The following is an 18,529-nucleotide window of genomic DNA, read 5'->3' as shown; positions in this document are numbered from 1 at the left end:
TGCTGCAACAGAAACGGATTTAGTTCATCTTGTGAATAAAATATAAACAACTGAGGATTCAATTAGTAGTATTTACAGTTTTCCAATGTCTGTCCATTATAATTTCTTAGACCGAATTTAATTTGATAGAAAGGAGATGAAAATATTCATTTATTTTTCCGGCAAACTGAATTATTCATTAGCTTTGCATTGTCAATATATTTTCTAAAAAACTGGATTGGGTCATTACTGTATCTCCCCTTTTTAGATAACTATGGACTAGCTAATAAAGGCGAGGGAAAATAATTAAGACAAAAAGAGAACGTTAAGAGTGGAAGTAAACATTACAGGACGCAAGAAACAGGGTCTTCTACACAAAGTCGTACTCGTCCAACTTTTGTGTGTTTGCCTGTGGTGGTCGCATCATCCCCATACAAGACTTATCATTCTTCCATGAGAGCAAAATAGTCAACACCACCCACAAAAACATGCACATCCCTCATAGACATCTCCACTCCCTCCTCTTGCATTTCCAATTGAAGAAGCTCGAAAAAACCATTAAGGACGGTCTACGTAAACGCTCGACCCCCCTCATTAAGAACGGTCTCCATAAACGCACCCACTCCTCTCATTCCTCGTCTTCTGGGACCGCAGTAATACAGTCCCATACGCACGAATAAGCTGAATGTAAAAACAGTATCTGGTACCATCAGTGTCCCTCATAAACTCAAACTGAGGGTTCATTTCCACTCTCGGCAACAATTCGGCCAAGAAATACGACCCATACCGCACCAAAAACAACGCTGTGAGCTTCATAGTACCAAGTTCCTTGGGCGTGATCCCTTCAAGAGGTCTAACTAATGCAATATTTCTGGGTTCCTTACCCCAATCCAGGGATCGACGAGTCACGTGATCGGCTAGTGCATTGTTATTACCTACACACTCACGGTATTCACTAAGCTTGTTCTGGTAAATTGCGTGACAAGGGTGCGAGCTCCTCAAGAAGCCGAATCTTGTATCACCCACATTACAGTCCCTGATCAGACTCTCAATCTCCAAACCCTCTTTGGAAACCAAAAGTGCCGTTTTATCAATGATAACTGCGACATCTGGACGTGGCTTAATGAGCGTGTTCGTTTGTCTGACGCAGGCGGCTGCGACAGCGGCAGCGACTGCGGCAAACGCAACTTTTTTGATCGCCGCAACTAATCGACGTCCAAAATTAGAATCAGCGTTCGCCGCAGCGTCTTGTCGCAAGCACCTGCGGCAACCAAACGAACAACAACACATGCGGCTGCCGCAGCCGCAGGTACTTGCGACGACGAAACGAACAGGCTCAATGTTTTTTACAACCGCCGGAGCTTGGTTTAAAAAGTTTTGCCCCAGTACTTGCAAATCACTCTGCGTCGAACTGGACAACTTTAAAGGCATACCAGGCGGCTGGATTTGTGGCGGTGGGTTCAACGACATCATTGAAAAGTGTTGAGCAGTTGGTGGCACGTAAGCAGAAGAATCTCCATTCTCCATGCGAGTAAAATAGTCAACACCACCCACGAAAGCATGCAAATCCAATTGAAGTTGATCGAAAAAACCCTTAAGAAGGGTCTCCATACACCTATCATAACTCTCGCTTAATACTCTCTTATAAGAGACAACGAGGTGTGTGAAATAATCACGCCTGCCATCAGTTTCCTTCATAAACTCAAACTGAGGGTTCATAATCACTCTTTTCACCAATTCCGCCAGAAAAACCATCCCATACCGAGCCACAAACTGAGCTGTGAGCTTAATGATACCAAGTTGCAAGAGCGTGATCCCTTCGGGAGGTTTCAATGAAAATCTGTGAGGTGGTAGAGGGTGAAGCAGAGCCGACAATCGGGGAAACATATAAAGACGAACACCATTATCAGTAGCAGGAGCACCAGGTTGGATATTCTGAGCTGATCCATCTTCTTGATTGCGAGCACGGTATTCAGTAAGCTTGAGCTGGTAAAACGAGTGAAAAGGATCTGCTGCCTTCAAGAAGTTGAAACTTTGATTCGACTCATTACAGTACATGATCCTCCTCTCCATCTCCATCCCCTTTTTGGAAACCAAACGTGCCGTTCTTTCAATCAGATCTCTGAGTGTTGGAGGTGGCTCAATGATTGCTACATCCATATTTTTCTTTCTACAACCAGACAAAAACATAAGAAAACATTCAAATCAAATTCAGAACACCATATATATCAGTTATCAAATCATAAGAAATATCAAAATCAGATTCTCCAAATTATCAGTTTTTTTAAGACCTAATATAGGTATGAGAGAAAAAAAAAACAACTTAGAGAGAGATAGGAAGCCCCGAACCTCAGCCGAGAATGAACAGCGTCGCGACGAGAACTGCCGTGAGGTCGAGAAGAAGCTGAGCGCCAATGACTTCGAGACCTAAACCTTGGGAGTCAAGGAAAAACGAAGAAGATCCTCCTTCCAAAATAATTTAACTAAGCCCTTATGCGTAGGCTAGTAGTAAATTATAACGAAACTAGTATTAGGGTTTTTAATTATTACAGCTTTCGAATGAGCCTTTATTAATTGGGCTTATAATGTCGGTGATAATTAGTAATTAGACCGACTTAATTTTTGGGGAGGAAGATATATGAAACTTGAATCATTTTTTTTTTAAATCAGTCGTCAATGGAATTCCTTAATGAGAGTAAGGTATATAAGATTTTAATTTTAAACATCAATGACAATGACGATGATGTTGTCGGACCATACGGTTAATAATATATAGTTTGTTTCCTCATACTATATGCTTCAGCCAAGTTTTTGTACGTACCGATCTGTTCATTATAGTCATCAATAATAGGTTATGTGGCAGATGAAAACAGGCATGTTAAGCATCTTTCATACAAGTCAAATCAGAATAAAGAAACAAAAAAAAAAAAAAGACGTTAAGAGTGGAAGAATACATTACCCCACGCAAGATATAGGTCCTCTAGAACAAGTACTCGTCCATTTGTTGTCTCTTTGGCTCTGGTAGTGGTCGCATCATCCCCATAGAAGACTCATCAACCTCCATGAGAGAAAAATAGTCAACACCACCCACAAAAGCATGCACATCCCTCATAGCCATCTACACTCCCTCCTCTTGTTTTTCCAATTGAAGAAGAAGCTCGAAAAAACCATCAAGGACAGTCTCCATAAAAGCACCCTTCTTGCTCATCTCTTGGAAATGCATAATTACTCGGGCATACACAAAAACAAGCTGAGTTAATAAAAAGCTCCTAGGATCATCACTTTTCCACATAAACTCAAAACGAGGGTTCTTAATCAATTTGGACGAAAAATACAGCCCATACCGGGCCACAAACAGCGCTGTGAGCTTCATAATACCAAGTTCCTTGAGCGTCATCCCTTCAGGAGGTCTAATCAATGCAATACTATGAGGTCCTGGAGGCATCATCCTACCCATGGATGGAGGAGGCCTATGATCGGGTAGTGCATCAACTACACACTTACGGTATTCAGTAAGCTTCTGCTGGTAAATTGCGTGACAAGGGTGTGAGCTCCTCAAGAAGCCGAATCTCGTATCACAAGCATTACAGTCCCTGATCAGCCTCTCAATCTCCAACCCCTCTTGGGAAACTAAAAGTGCCGTTTTCTCAATGATAATTGCGACATCTGGACGTGGCTTAAAGATTGTTACAACCGCCCGAGCTTGGTTTGAAATGTTTTTCCCCGGTTGGAAACCACTCTGTGTTGAACTGGACAACTTTTTCTACAACCAGAAAAACATATATAGGAAAAAATACCAAATCAAATTCCCATGAATATCAAATCATAGGAAACATTAAAAATATGAGTGGGGAGAAAACGTTACCGGTTTATTCAACTGCTCCATAGAAGGGGGTGGAAGCTGATCACTTGGTCCCGGTGGAGGTGCTACAGGCACATCAGGCTGGGATTGTGGCGGTGGGTTTAGCGACATCATTGAAAGGTGTTGAGGTAATGGCGCGTAAGCAGGAGAGATCTCTATTCTCCATGTAAGCAAAATAGTCAACACAACCCGCAAAAGCATGCAAGTTACTCCTAGCCGCCATTTTCATTTGAAGTTGATCGAAAAAACCATTAAGAAGGTACTCCATACAAGCAGCACCCCTCTCGCTCAGCTTTTGGGAACGGTTTAACACTCTCGAATACGCAACAACGAGGTGTGTGAAATAATCACGCCTGCCATCAGTTTCCTTTCATAAACTCAAACTGAGGGTTCATAATCACTCTCTTCACCAATTCCGCCAGAAAAAACATCCCATACCGAGCCACAAACTGAGCTGTGAGCTTAATAATACCAAGTTGCAAGAGCGTGATCCCTTCGGGAGCTTTCAATGAAAACCTGTGTGGTGCTAGAGGGTAACGCAGGGCCGATAATGGAGGGACCATAACAACACGAACAGACTCATCAGCAGCTGGAGCATCAGGTTGGACATCCTGAGCTGATCCATCTTCTTGATTCCGAGCACGGTATTCAGTAAGCTTGAGCTTGTAAAATGCGTGATAAGGGCCGTCTGATGTCCTCAAGAAGTCGTATCTTGGATCCCCCTTCCCAGCCAACAAGACCTTCTTCTCCATCTCGATCCCCAGTTTGGAAACCATCTGTGCAATATTCTCAATAAGAATTCTGATTTTTGGAGGTGGATCAATGATTGATACATCATCCGGACCTTGATTTGAACTGGATTTGAACTGGACATATTTTTCTGCAACCGAAAAAAACATAAGAAAACATAAAAATCAAATTCAGAAAATCATGAATATCAAAATCATAAGAAACCCTAAACATCAGATTGATTTAGGTCAAAATTTCAAGGTTAATCAAGGCGGAAATAAATGCTGAGAAAGAGAAATTAAAGAGATCGTAGGAAGAAAAAAACCACAAAGAGAAAGATAATTAAGAAGCACCATACCTGAGACGATAACGAACAGCGCCGCAACAAGAACTGCCGTGAGATCGAGAAGAAAGCTGAGAACAACGACTTCGAGACCTAAAGCTTGGAAGTCAAGGAGACACGAATAATAAATCGTATCGTGAACGAAGTTTACTAATGGGCCTTTTGTAAATGGGCTTGCTTATAGTATATTTTTTAAGATAAATGGGTTTAGGTTAGTAGTGTCTCGGTCTCCCTCCTTTTTAACACTCACTGTGGCGGGAAAATTAAGAGTTGGTCGGAGGGGCAAATCAATGGAGAAATACTTGGTTTCGCCGGAATCGTCGCCGGAAAATTCTAAAACTACAGTCAGGTAAATCGATCTACTAGGGTTTTTTGTTTCCCCTTATCTTCTTTTTTTTTTGTAAAATTGGCGTTGTCTTCTGTTTAATTTACTCAATTTTTATGGAAGGCGGCCATGGAAACGATCTTTAATCGAATTGAACGGACGATTAGAGTCAGCTTATCGACACGAACTCTATACTCTCGTTGCTCATTCCTACTCGGAGGTTTTACTTTATTCTCTAATTTGTTGCTTTATCATGAGATTGAACTCTTCGTTAGATTTGACATTTTTGGTGAATTTTGTTTCTTGTGGCTAAGATTGGGAAATTTTCTCACCTTTATCATGTGAACGACGAGCCATGCCGAACCCATGTACGATTTTTTATTTTATTTTGTGAAGTTATTAAGTGTTTTTAATTAATTTGTGGAGTATTTTGTCTGAGAGCTAAAGAGTTTTGTATTTCAGATGGTGGAGATCCATCACCAGCATTCCTCGACACCTCCAATGTAAGACTCTGTTGTTGCTACTACTTACATAGCTTTCAATTGGTCTTTCACTCTGACTCTTCCCTATGTGGTTCCTAGGCGAGGCGTTGCAGGAATTGAGTTTGATAACCAGGTGAGTCCTCCTCAGCAAGACCTTTAGAGTCTTGTTTACCGTGGATGTCCAATTTCATATGATCATTTTCTGTTCTATGTCTGTGAACTCTTGAAAGATTAGGATGTCTCGAGTCCTCGTGTGTGTGTTACCATTTCTTAGCATAAAGTGTTGTTTCCAGGGTATATACATAGTGTCAGTTACAGAATCAGGATGCTTGACGGTGCATGACTTTGAAACTCTATATTGCCAGAGTAAGGTTGGCCCAGGTGAAGCTTTGAACTCTGCTCATTTTGTTTATTATTAACGTACATGTGTCTCTTTAAGTTTGCTTCTCTCTTTGGTTCTGAGCTGGAATGAATTCCATGGTTTAGTTTAAGCATTCACTCCATATATTCAAATAGATTGCAGCCAAATGCCCAAACCCTCACCCAAGTGTGGCTGCATTATAATTTTGAACTTTATATCTATGTTGGCATGGTATACAACTCCTCAATATTTGTGAAGTTTTTTCTTTTGACAACTTTAAACAACCTTCATAGTCTTAAATACTCTGTATACTTAAGTGTCTTGTACCAGAGAATAAAGTTCACATTTTTTGAATACCAGTTTTCAGTGGAATTTTTTAACTTGAGTCTATGAGTAAGGTATATAATATTTTTTCATCGTCATGATGTTGCTGGATCATACCTTATATAGTTTGTTTGTTCATAATTATGCTTCTTATACAAGTTTTTGTACCTTTGTTCATTACAGTTTTGAATGAGTAATTTACTGAGTCGTCAATAATAGGTTCTGCGGAAGATGAAAGTAAGCATGTTGTGCATTCGTCTTTTCGTCTGGGTTTCGATGTCGCTAGATGGAATCCTTCAAACCAGAATGAGGTATGTGCTCAATACTCAATAGACAATACAATGCCCATGACATCTTAACTCTTTCTTAAAACTTCATTTGAAATACATTTTTATTGAGCAATTACAGTTCCTATAGGTAGCTTGCACATCGAGGAAACATGATAAAGTGCTTATCTTTGATATCAGTTACATGTCTCCCAAACCAACTGAGGTATGATTTAAAACATATGACTTTGAGATCACATGGATATCAGTTTTATGGTTTTTTGACAACTGTTTCTGGTTCCAACCAATATGACCGCATCGTCATCACTTAGGTAGTCTTCTTGTAAGCTCAGTTTATGTTTTATAGTATATTTGAAACAAGAACACAGATGTATCGCCGTGTTTCTATCTTAGGCATAGCAAGTTTTCCTTTCCAACATGGTTTTAAGAAACTAGCGGATATACCAATTAGTGTATGTATTGTTCCCATCACGATTATAAGAAATGCCAGACAATTTTCTATTGAAAATGAAACGGCCACTGAGATGGCCATGGTAAGACTTATCATTAAGTTTTAGTCTGCGCTACTTAGGCTACCCCTGCTAAATATTCATATCTTTCCACCCACATTTCAATTGTCGTTTTAATTGTGATTCAGGAATTGCAAACTAGACAGAAGCTCTCGATTATTGGCCGCAAAATTCATAGAGGTTTATCTGATGTTGCCATTAGTACTGATGACGATTCAAGGTTTGTAGCTCCCTGGGATGGAAACAAAATTATAGCTTCTTTTGTACCTACTTTCTTCAGCAATTTTTCTGCATTTGCTCTTTATGCAGAATATTTTCTCCAGATACACTTGGTATGGTTCATGTGTGGGATAGAAGAGCAGGCGTGTCACCATGCATTGAACTTTCAACAAACAGATATGATTCAATCAAGAGTATTCAGATATATGTGGATAATCAGGTAATCATATAATAAGATATCCCCAAGCCCAATAAAGTTCTTCTGATCATGGAAATTGCAGTAAGACTTTGGTTTCAAATTCAGTTAGGCCTCAAAGTTTTAGACTGAGTTTCTTTCATCTACCATGTAGACTATTTTTGGAGCTGGTAAAGAAGGAATCATTCATATATGGGACCTTCGTGGCGGAAGAAGCTCTTCTGCTTTTCAGAGCCGCAAAGAGGTAAGTCTTACAAGGGGCGAGCTGGAATTGGCTATGACAGTATATTATTACTATATTTCATCTGTAACATCTACATGAATTTACCTTCATTCTCGTGTAATCGTGTTCTCTGGCTCTGCAAAACATGTATTCTTTTTATCACGTTTTAACATTGGTAATGTTCAGATGAGCCACTTGCCTTTAGCATCTCTACATCTTGCACCGATGCTGCAGAAGATTCCATCTCTTAAGGTAAGTTCTGTCTTTTGTTTTGCATCTCATTTGTGCCATCTTTCAAGCAACCTTGTTCTGCCTCTTTGGTTTTTACTAATGAGAATTTGTAATGTGGCCTCGAAACAGTTTGAATCTCAAATTGAAATCCTTTGCAGGCACAGTCAGAAATTGTTCCCAAGGAAATCCATTCCATCGATGTAAACCCATCATCTCCTCATCAACTTGCATTTCACCTTGACGATGGTTGGTAAGTCATTCTTTCATAATAGCTCATTTCATTTTGGAAAAACGATTAAACAAAATATCACTTTCATCTTGTTACGTTGATTTTTTGTCATTTATCATTTTTCTTGTGGTGGATATCTCTAGTGCAGGTCCGGTGTTCTTGACATATATAAATCTGAAGTTACTCATGTACATTGCCCTCCTCCAGCTTGGTTGTAAGTTAATAAGCAAACTCAAGAACTTCAAGCTTAATCTGTAACTAGAAGCATTTACATTGATCAACAATTGGAAAAAAAAGAAGCTTAAGAGTATTGGATTTTGGTTCTTTAGGGATGGTTCCAACAGTTCAGCTGATTTAATATTGCGGAAAGCATCATGGCTGCCAACATCATCTGTAAGCCCTGCGCTTTGTACTACCATTAACTGTCATAAGTGAAGATTTTCTGATCTTAATTGGCCTGTTCTATACAAAGTTATATGATTCATGTTGCAGATTTATGTGGTTGGGTCCATGAGCGAGAAAGGGATTCATGTTCTTGATTTTCATCCAAGCTCCAGGTCTCCTTGTCACGTTGACTACGAGTAAGGATTTCTTGAAAACTCCTGATATATAATCTTATGCTCTCTCTAAAGTAGCTACATTCCTGATATTGCTAATATATTGTTGCAGTGAGGATTCACAGAGAAATGAGAAGAAAGACAAGTGTAATCACAGTAACAAGTTTGTTTCATTGTCTGAAACTGTCACAGGTTGTGCTGCACATCCTCTCAACGGTATGATCGTAGCTGGAACTCAGGTATTCAAATTTGCTTTAATTATCTTTCAAGTAATTTTAGTCTTGAGGACCATGATTTGGCATTCTGCATCATACTAAGACAAAAGTGTCAAATAATAAAGATAAGTCACAATCTGAATGGAAATGGTGATTCTGCAGAATTCGTCTTTGCTGCTGATCGCGCAGAGGCATTGCTCATCTACATCAGAGAAACTGTAGAAGGTGAATTGTAACATGTACGAGCTTGACTGAGCTTAGGCTGTTGTAACATAGAAACCATCCACGAGATTAAGTATGAATAATATAAGTTTTGGTTAAAAATGGGTGTTCCAAAAAGAGTATACTCATCATCACATTGAAAATTAATGCTCCATTGTTTTATATTTATTTTGCAAAATTTATGTCCAGAAAACAGTACGAATCAAAACAATTAACAATGATGTTGACGAGTTAGTGTAAAGCAATAAGTGGAATTCACATTATTAATGTAGTAGATTTTTTATGATGGGAAGAAGCTTGTAATGTTGGAATCATCATGTTACCCCCGAAACTTCCAGAACTTGATCACGCTGTAGTTGGTGTTCCAAAAAGAGTATACCCATCACATTTGAAAAGGCTCTTGAATAGCATAGCTTTGCACTCCATAACATAAGAATTCATGATGATAGAGTAATAAGAGAGGTTGGTTAAATAAAAATAAGAGTGGTGAAGGAGCTAGGTTGCATGGAAACGGAAACGGATACGCGGAAACGAAACATTTTGGAAACGGGAAACGATTTTTTTTCAAAAATTAAGTAATGGAAACGTGTAGGAAATGTATATATATATATATGTCTATACAGATATATATATATATATTTATATAGATATAATAAGTCTCCAAACATAAAAAACATATTAAAAAAAATCTAAAACAACACAAATTCAAAACAGAAATATTAAATAGTTTAGTAAAAAGTAAAACTGTAAAAAAATAAACGTTCAAAATCAATTTTTTGACCAGCATCTCCATATATTTAGGGATTTTAACTTTTAAGCTACTAATTATATTATTTTGTTTTTCATTATATGTATCATGAATACTTATATTTTCAAATTATTTATTTATTAAAATTTTAAATTATAAAAAAGAGTTTTAGTCGCGTTTCCAAAATGGAAACGGAGTTTCCATCGTGTTTCCAAACAGAGATTTTTAGGAATCATGTTTCTGTGACTTGTTTCCGAGTTTCCATTTCTGAAACGTTTCTATTTCAGAAACGAGAAACGCATCTCAAAAAGAGTTTCCATGCAACATATGAGTAACTATTTAAAAAATAATAATAACCCAATAAATGAGAAATCAAAGCCCTAGGATATATACAGTATATAGATTCCCGTCGTCGTCTAGGTCAAAAAAAATATTCTATACTCGATCACGATGGCATCGAAGCGCCTGACTCTATTTGCGGCATGGTCGGCAGTTTCCGTCATCAAGCCTCGAGGTTTTCGTTCCTCAAACGGCTTCATTGATCGTCGCAAGTTTTCTAATCTGACTAAAGATTCAAAATGGCTTAAGTTTGAAGCTGAATCTAAAAGTCCTCAGGTAATGTAATGATTGATTACTATTGGTTCAGACAGAACCTTGAAACTCTGAGGTTGTTTTTGTTGTTGTGTGGTTTTGATATAAGCAAAAATTGCCCCAACTCCTTTCTAACTTATTCCTTTCTTTGAAGGCTGTTCCTGATCCCAAGCCCGAGTTAGAATATAAGGAGGCGATTTGAGCAAGTTTCTTGCCATGAATAGGTATTGTCGCCAATCTTTTTATTCTGTCTTTCTCAATGCCTTGTATGATCACATTCGGAAACTAATTAAGACCTCTCATTTGGTACCAGCGCTAGACATAGACAGTGGATGGAGGATTTTGAAAAGGTATAGCAGCCTGCTCGTACCTTAATTTCCATCTTGCACACTCTCCTCTCCCTTTTGAGAAACTGCATGCATATAATATGATTGGTTTGTTTTGGTGTTTCAGTCATCTCGGGAATTTGCTGAAGCAGTTCAAAAACCAGAGAGACAGAGGATCATATACTTCGTACCTTTTATCGGCGTGTCATCTTTTGCTGTAGCCGCCTTAATTAATTACGAGCTTGGAAGCTCTCCGAAGAGAAGCGGTAACTTCTCAATCTTGTCTCTTATTGTTCAATTTTTGCTATAACATGTTCTCATTGAACTGAATTATTTGTTCACTGCTCATTTTATTTTCTTACAACTATATGCTGCGTAGTTTTTTTTTTTGTGTGTGTGTGTGTGTGTGTGTGTGTCGTAAATGCTCTAAATCAGCCAACTATTTCATTATAAGTGTATGGTCAATTCGCATGGATGTGAGCTTTTGTGTCCTAACTAGGGATTTCATTACTTACCCCTTCTCTGTTTCCTCTTTTTCAGACGTGCTCAAGAGCTCTCCGAACAAAAGCGGTAACTTCGCATTTTTTATTTTTTATTTTTTTATTCTTCAGTTTTTACTGGAACATGTTCTTATTAATTGAATTTGAATTGTTTATCCATTGCTCAATTTCTTACAACTATGCTCAATTCCGATGGATGTGAGTGAGCTTGTGTGTCCTTATCCTAGGGATTTCATTACTTACCCGGCCCCCTCCTATGTTTCTCCAGGCGTTCAGAGCCCCAGCCACACGAGACTGCATAATTTTGGGGAGTTGAATGTTTTTGTCCCTTTGTCTCTCTTTGAATTCTCTTCTTTCTTTTGAACTTTGTGATCGTCCTCTGCCATTTGTAAAGCATATCCGTATTCTTTATCATTGGGATACACAAGTTGTTAGACTATTGTCGAGAGAAAGAAGGAAGAACACAGAGTAAGAGGCCTTTGTCTCTTCTCTTTTATGGAAGATAAAGGAACAAAACTGAAACATTTGTTTATCTGAACCTTGTTATGTATATCAACTATCAAGACTAGATTTGGTTTATTTAGAAAACAAATAGACACTACAACAGAATGACTTGTGTCTCTTCATACTTAGTGCCTCTTGAATGAAACAACACAAACGAAACAAGGTGCAACTGAAACGTTCTGGACACTCAATTATCGACCAATGTTTTTTGGAGAAGTGGCGGATCGATTCCGAAGAGTTATTATAGCAGCTCGTACCTTAATTTACTCTGAACTTTCCATCTTCCTTAAGAAACGGGATGCATATTAATATGTGTTTGTTTTGGTTTGGTGTTTGTAATTTTCTGATGTACGAATGTAAGTGTGTTGTTCTATTCAATATGTTCACAAGGTATATATACACACAGTTGCCGAGCTTATACGATAGCAACATAACTACGAGAATATAGGAGATAGAAGATTCATATCCATCCTAAATCTAATACCCCTCCTCACGTTGGTGGCACGAAATGTCGGACACCTAACGTGGACAACAAAGTTTGAAAAATAGGCGCCGACAACGACTTGGTGAGAAGATCGGCCACTTGGTCCGTCGTGGAAATGTGCTTAGTAGTGATCAGCTTAGCTTGAACAGCATCACGAACTTGATGGCAATCACGCTCAATATGTTTCGTCTTCTCATGAAAAACCGGGTTAGCGGCAATGTGTATGGCCGCCTGACTTTCACAGTAGAATGGAATAGGTTGAGGATGAGCAACCCCTAGATCCTCCATTAAGCCCTTCAACCACTTGACCTCTTTAAGAGTGTACGCCATGGCGCGGTACTCAGCTTCGGTCGACGAACTAGACACTGTATCTTACTTCTTGGTACGCCAAGATATCGAAGAGTCGCCTAAATAAATAACGTATGCAGAAAGTGAACGTCGGGTTCGAGGACGGGCAGAGTGATCGGCATCACAATAAGCAGTAAGAGTGAGAGTACTATCGGACCGTAGGAAAATGCCTTGAGAAGGACTTCCTTTGAGATAACTAACCAAGCGAATAGTGGCCTCCCAATGAGCAACAAGAGGACTCTTCATGAACTGGGAAAGAATGTGCACAACATAACTCAAATCTGGACGAGTGATGGTTAGGTATATAAAACGGCTAACCAGACGACGATATTGGTCAGGATTTGTGTATACTGGTCCTTTTACCGAACCAACCTTATGATTGGGTTCCATTGGAGTCGAAGCTGGCTTACATCCTAACATCCCAGCCTCATTAATAATGTCCAGTGCATACTTCCGTTGAGATAAACAGAACCCATCCTTACCACGCGAAACCTCGAGTCCCAAGAAATATTTCAGCTTGCCAAGATCCTTCATATGAAAACACTTGTGTAACTGCTCCTTGAACTTGTTAAGAACTTCCAAATCATTTCCAGCAATGACAAAATCATCAACGTAGACGAGAATATGCAGAATTAAATCCCCATGAATCAAAGTGAACAAGGAGTAATCTTGATAGCTTTGTTTGAAACCCAAATTGCATAATGCAGCGGATAGCTTAGAGAACCAACAACGAGGCGATTGCTTGAGATCGTACAATGATTTATGAAGACGACACACCTTATTCGGATCACTGGACTTGAAACCCGGTGGTAGCTTCATGTAAACCTCCTCCTCAAGATCCCCATGAAGGAGCGCATTATGAACGTCCATTTGGTGAACCTCCCAGTTCTTGGCAGCAGCCACACCAAGAAGAGAATGGACGGTTGTCATCTTTGCAACCGGAGCAAAAGTCTCCTTGAAATCGACACCTTCTTTCTGATGATTACCCATGGCCACAAGGCGGGCTTTATGACGTTTAAGAGAACCGTCAGAGTGAAACTTCAACTTGTACACCCATTTGCTGTTAATGGCTTTCTTCCCTGGTGGCAAATCAGTGACATCCCATGTATGATTAGCCTCAAGTGCCTCAATTTCTTTGCGCATCGCATCACACCACTCCTTGATGATAATCGCATCTTTAAAGTGATGGGGTTTGTGGCTGTCCAAAATTGCTGCCATGAAAGCAATGTGGTTTGCAGAGAAACCCTCATTAGATAAATACTGCGAGATGGGATAGAGTATCTTACCAGAGACCGTAGAGGAGGACAATGATTCAGTAGGAGCGAGAACGTGAGAGGAGTGTACTGGAGGGACGACAAAATCTTTAAGCAAAATAGAGAGAAACTTCTTGCGTTGGCCCTTTCCTAATAATTCTGGTAAACCAGGTGTAGATGGTGACTCATCATCCGACGGGTCCATAACAGGAGAGGGTACCAGAGATGAGGAAGGCGAGGCGGAGCTCTCCGTATCAGGAGAAACCGAAGAAGGAATTGGTGTTACGACGGGTGTTAACGTAGGAGGTGACACAGGAGAATCCTCTTGAAGAGGTATAGGTGGTGTAGCCACAGGTGGCAGGAAAGACGACGATTCCCAGTCATCAGCAACCACGACTGGTGGTGGTGGCGGGGAGGAGGCGAAGAAACCGACGACGAATGCTGGAGAAACGGGAAAATATCCTCCTGAAATCAAACATCGCGGCTGATAAAAAATTTCTTGGTATCAAGATCAAACAAGCGCCATCCCTTCTTGCTATACGGATAGCCAACGAAGACACATTTTTGACTGCGAGGACCAAACTTATCTTTATCCTTAGACCGATGATGAGCGTAGCACAAGCAGCCAAATGTGTGAATCATATCATAAGACGGACGATGGCCAAATAAGACTTCATAAGGAGTCTTGTTTTGTAATATTGATGACGGTGTACGGTTTATTAAATGAGTGGCGGTGAGAACACTTTCCCCCCAGAACCTAACAGGCATATGACTTTGAAAGAGACATGCACGAGCAACGTTGAGAATATGCCGGTGTTTGCGTTCTACGCGTTCGTTCTGTTGAGGAGTATCAACGCATGATGTTTGGTGAATGATACCATGTTCTTGAAAGTATGAAGAGAGACACATAAATTCAGTACCGTTATCAATGCGGAAAGACTTGACTTGTTTTCCAAATTGACGTTCAAACATAGCACAAAAATTTTGAATCTGACTTAGCGGACATGAGGTACGTCCATACAGCACGAGAGTGATCATCAACCAATGTTAGAAAATACATAGCACCGGTTGTAGATGGACTACGATAAGGACCCCATACATCACCATGAACAAGAGAGAAACAATCTGTTGCTTTATTATTACTCTCATGAAAAACATCACGTGTTTGCTTAGCACGAAAACAAATGTCACAACGTTTTAAAACCTCAAGATTCCTAGGGGAATCAACACATTCGGTTAAAGAAACTAAAACACCAGGGGAAGGATGGCCAAGCCTATGATGCCACAACACACTAGACGCCTCTGAACTCGATGATGCCTTGTAAGACCGAGCAGCCAACACTCCCGTAAAATAGTACACTCCCTCACGTTCTTCACCCGTTCCAATCAAAGTCCTCGAAAAACGGTCCTGTAAGAAACAAAGAGTGTCAGTAAAAATCCCAATGGAACCAGTTTGCTTGAGAAGTTTCGAAACTGATATCAAGGTGCAGTTGAAATCAGGAACAAACAAAACGTTGGTGAGTAAATAAGCGGAGCTCAACGGAAGTGAGCCACATTTGGTTGCTCGTGATGGGTGTCCATCAGGTTTTGTAACAGGTGATGGAATTATGTCAAAGACATCCACCAAAAGAGAGATATCGCCTGTCATGTGATGAGAGGCGCCTGTATCTAAAACAACATCAGACAAATGAGTTTTACCCGACAATTTTTCGGAAGAAGTGGTGGAACGCTGGGCTTCAAGCAAGTTGATGAGTTGCGTTATCTGATTGTTACCACCTTGACTAGAAGAAACGATGCGAGCATTGTTGGCCCGACCTCGACCGCGACCAACGCCTTTTGTTGGGCGTCCGCCTCGCTGAACAGGACGATTGGAGGGGGCTTTGTTATCTGGTCGAGAGCCACCATTGTTGTCAAAATACCAGTCAGGAAACCCATGTAGTTGAAAACACTCAGATGCTTCATGTCTTTGGCGTCGACAATGCGTACACGACAAGGAGGATCGATCACGGAAGCGAGGACCCAAAACAGCAGCAGCATGAGGAGAACCCTTTGTTGTCACGTTGAAGCCAATCGCCTCTGTTTTGACAAGTTCCTTGGGTTGCACAACGTTGAGATTTTGTTCCTCCCGAATAACCCGAGAGTAGACTTGAGTAAGCGGCGGCTTGGGGTCTTCACCAGTAATGGTCAATCGGATATTGCTAAAACGAGGAAGATCTAGACCAAACAGGAACTGATGGATTCTGTCCTCTTCTCGTTCTTGAGCAATACCCGGAGCCGCAACACAAGTACATGCACAGCCGGTTTTGTAGTTCTGCAGCTCCTCCCATAACTTCGACAAACGACCAAAATATTCCGAAACGGACTGACCGTTCTGTCTACATCCAGCAATCTTGTCTTAAGAACTTGTTTATGAACACCATTGATAACTGAGAACCGGGAACGAAGACTTTCCCACAGCGTTGAAGCCTCGTCGATGAAGGACACGGTGGATCGAAGTTTCGGGTCAATAGAGGTCCGAATCCAACCCACAATCATAGAGTTCGCGGCACGCCACAAGCTCAGGTCAGGTTCAGCGGTAGGTTTTGGAATAGATCCATCAACAAAACCCAGCTTATGTTTAGCCTGCAACGAGTTTCGTAATTCAGTGGCCCATTCGGAGTAGTTGTCTTCTTGTAGAATCACGGAAGAGATCAACGCTCCTGGGTTGTTGGAGGAACTCAGTTGATACGGTGATGGTGGTGGTGTAACGACCACTTGTGTTTGAGGAGGAGTTGCCATAGTAGAGTTGTTGTAGATTGGAAGATTTGTGACGACGACGGTTGTAAGAGAGCAACGACGGTAGTAGAGTTTGAAAGAGATTTAGCGGCGACGGTGGTTGTTAATAAAACAACGGCGGTGGCGGCGTGATTTGTGAAAGAAATTAGGTCACAGAGTCTTATAGCTCTGATACTATGTAATATTCTGATGTACGAATGTAAGTGTGTTGTTCTATTCAATATGTTCACAAGGTATATATACACAGTTGCCAAGCTTATACGATAGCAACATAACTACGAGAATATAGGAGATAGAAGATTCATATCCATCCTAAATCTAATAGTGTTTCAGTCAACCAAGGCTCTTGTTGCTGCAGTTGTAACTTCTAGAAGACGGTTTGGTACACGCGTCGTACCTACGATCATGGCGTTGGCAGTTGCTACAGCTGCCTGGTTAATTCACGAGCTTGAGTACCTAGATGCCAAACGTGCGGAGAGGCTCTCCAAACAAAATCAGTAACTTCCCTTTTTCTTTTTCTTTTTTTGCCTCAAAAATCTGGTCTCTTATTGTTCATTTTTAACATGTTCTCCATTGAACTGAATTATTTATCCACTGATTATTTCTTACAATTATATGCTGCTCTACTGTGGTCAATTCCCATCTTGTGTGTCTTAACTAGGGATTTCATTAACTTACCCCCTCGTCTCTTTCCAGGGGTTCAGAGCTCTCACACGAAACTGCATGATTATGGAGAGTTGAATAATCCTCTCTCTTTGAATCCTCTTGTTGAGTTGTTTCTTTTGGACTTGTGAACGTCCCCTGCCATTTGTAAAGCATATTCATATTCTTTACTTCTTTTTTTTGTTGGTAGTATTCTGTATTATTGGTTACAAGTTAATTATGATTATTATTAATTAATCGCAAAATTATTGATCACTAGATATCCATAGGCATGATGATAGTCGATCTTTTGGCTTGCATGCCACACAAATGTGTCCTTAAACATTCCCAAAACACAACAATGATGATTTTTATAGAAAACTTACCTGTAAAGTTTTCTATATATGCTTTTATATATATTTTGTTCTAGTAACATCATCTTCAAGAATCTAGAAAACTATGGATAACATTTTGAGACTGTTGAAAGAAATATGTTTAGAAACGATAAACCTTATATAAATGGTAACCAAGAAGTGTACGAAGAAACAAATGCCCCGGTTCATTCTCGCAAGAAAAGGCAAAAAGGCAAAAAGGCAAAAAGGCTATAAGACCATCATTACCGGCAGTAACTCTCTCACGTTACTTTAAAAAAAAAAAATTATTATTTTATTCATTTATTATCTTTTATTAATTGTAACCAATATGTGAATGACAGCTGTTAATTATTTGAGAGTATCGGTTCTTGCCATAGCAATCTGAGCATCGATTCTTTCCTTATTTTCTTCTCTCTCATCACTATATTAATTTTTTATCAATGAGTCACTTGCTTAGTAACTTCCACTAATAATGCCCTAAGGCATTTACATGCTTTAACGCATGTGGATGGTTTTTCAAAACACTTTATTAGGTTAGGCTATTTGTACTTTATATATATATGGGTTTGGTGGGTTTGGTTTTGAAAGTTAAGCACAATTACTTACTAACAATGATTTTCTCATCATAAAATTATTAAAAAAGTTCTTAGCTTCTTGACTTCTTCTCTTGGCTGATGTAAACAACTCGACT

The 18,529-nt window shown here is 39.8% G+C and overlaps 3 protein-coding genes and 1 pseudogene across 4 annotated transcripts; 1 reads left to right on the top strand and 3 right to left on the bottom strand.

Moving 5' to 3' along the window:
- Positions 1–149: 149 nt before the first annotated feature.
- LOC147929217 (uncharacterized) lies at positions 150–5,008 on the bottom strand. Its single transcript, XM_087480501.1, has 5 exons — positions 4,929–5,008; positions 3,845–4,721; positions 2,939–3,742; positions 2,329–2,804; positions 150–2,149 (listed from the first exon to the last, which is right to left on the bottom strand). The coding sequence occupies exon 5, from the start codon at positions 2,137–2,139 to the stop codon at positions 574–576; it is 1,566 nt and encodes a 521-aa protein (XP_087336627.1). The 5' UTR covers positions 2,140–2,149; positions 2,329–2,804; positions 2,939–3,742; positions 3,845–4,721; positions 4,929–5,008; the 3' UTR covers positions 150–573.
- Positions 3,098–4,617, bottom strand: LOC147929218 (uncharacterized). Its single transcript, XM_087482410.1, has 4 exons — positions 4,280–4,617; positions 4,052–4,194; positions 3,845–3,996; positions 3,098–3,742 (listed from the first exon to the last, which is right to left on the bottom strand). The coding sequence occupies exons 1-4, from the start codon at positions 4,615–4,617 to the stop codon at positions 3,098–3,100; spliced, it is 1,278 nt and encodes a 425-aa protein (XP_087338536.1).
- A 125-nt stretch (positions 5,009–5,133) lies between the features above and the next one.
- LOC104735278 (uncharacterized) lies at positions 5,134–9,471 on the top strand (annotated as a pseudogene). Its single transcript, XR_015577636.1, has 18 exons — positions 5,134–5,262; positions 5,362–5,458; positions 5,553–5,606; positions 5,701–5,741; positions 5,820–5,853; positions 6,014–6,101; positions 6,625–6,716; positions 6,823–6,897; positions 7,330–7,421; positions 7,511–7,640; positions 7,771–7,860; positions 8,026–8,091; positions 8,229–8,320; positions 8,448–8,513; positions 8,629–8,692; positions 8,792–8,880; positions 8,969–9,095; positions 9,234–9,471. The product of XR_015577636.1 is annotated as an uncharacterized LOC104735278 (transcript).
- A 5,824-nt stretch (positions 9,472–15,295) lies between these two features.
- On the bottom strand, positions 15,296–16,825 carry LOC147929216 (uncharacterized). Its single transcript, XM_087482409.1, has 3 exons — positions 16,495–16,825; positions 15,746–16,441; positions 15,296–15,455 (listed from the first exon to the last, which is right to left on the bottom strand). Exons 1-3 carry the CDS (start codon positions 16,823–16,825, stop codon positions 15,421–15,423), a joined length of 1,062 nt encoding a protein of 353 aa, XP_087338535.1. The 3' UTR covers positions 15,296–15,420.
- Between the last annotated feature and the right edge of the window lie 1,704 nt (positions 16,826–18,529).

The sequence above is a fragment of the Camelina sativa genome, chromosome 13, assembly GCF_030686135.1.
Source record: "Camelina sativa cultivar CO46 ecotype springtype chromosome 13, ASM3068613v1".
NCBI lineage: Eukaryota > Viridiplantae > Streptophyta > Magnoliopsida > Brassicales > Brassicaceae > Camelina > Camelina sativa.
This window is presented reverse-complemented; position numbering and strand designations above follow the sequence as displayed.

Bases quoted from the DNA above. Each gene is read 5' to 3' on its own strand.
- LOC147929216 (XM_087482409.1), bottom strand. From the start codon at position 16,825: ATGGCAACTCCTCCTCAAACACAAGTGGTCGTTACACCACCACCATCA. The intron at 16,442-16,494 runs GTCTTCGTTCCC...CAAGTTCTTAAG, and splicing joins GGCTTCAACGCTGTGGGAAA to ACAAGATTGCTGGATGTAGA. The intron at 15,456-15,745 runs GTAAAACTCATT...TGTTTCTTACAG, and splicing joins TTCTTCCGAAAAATTGTCGG to GACCGTTTTTCGAGGACTTT.
- LOC147929217 (XM_087480501.1), bottom strand. From the start codon at position 2,139: ATGGATGTAGCAATCATTGAGCCACCTCCAACACTCAGAGATCTGATT.
- LOC147929218 (XM_087482410.1), bottom strand. From the start codon at position 4,617: ATGGTTTCCAAACTGGGGATCGAGATGGAGAAGAAGGTCTTGTTGGCT. The intron at 3,997-4,051 runs GTAACTTGCATG...CATGGAGAATAG, and splicing joins AATGAAAATGGCGGCTAGGA to AGATCTCTCCTGCTTACGCG. The intron at 3,743-3,844 runs GTAACGTTTTCT...TTCTGGTTGTAG, and splicing joins TGGAGCAGTTGAATAAACCG to AAAAAGTTGTCCAGTTCAAC.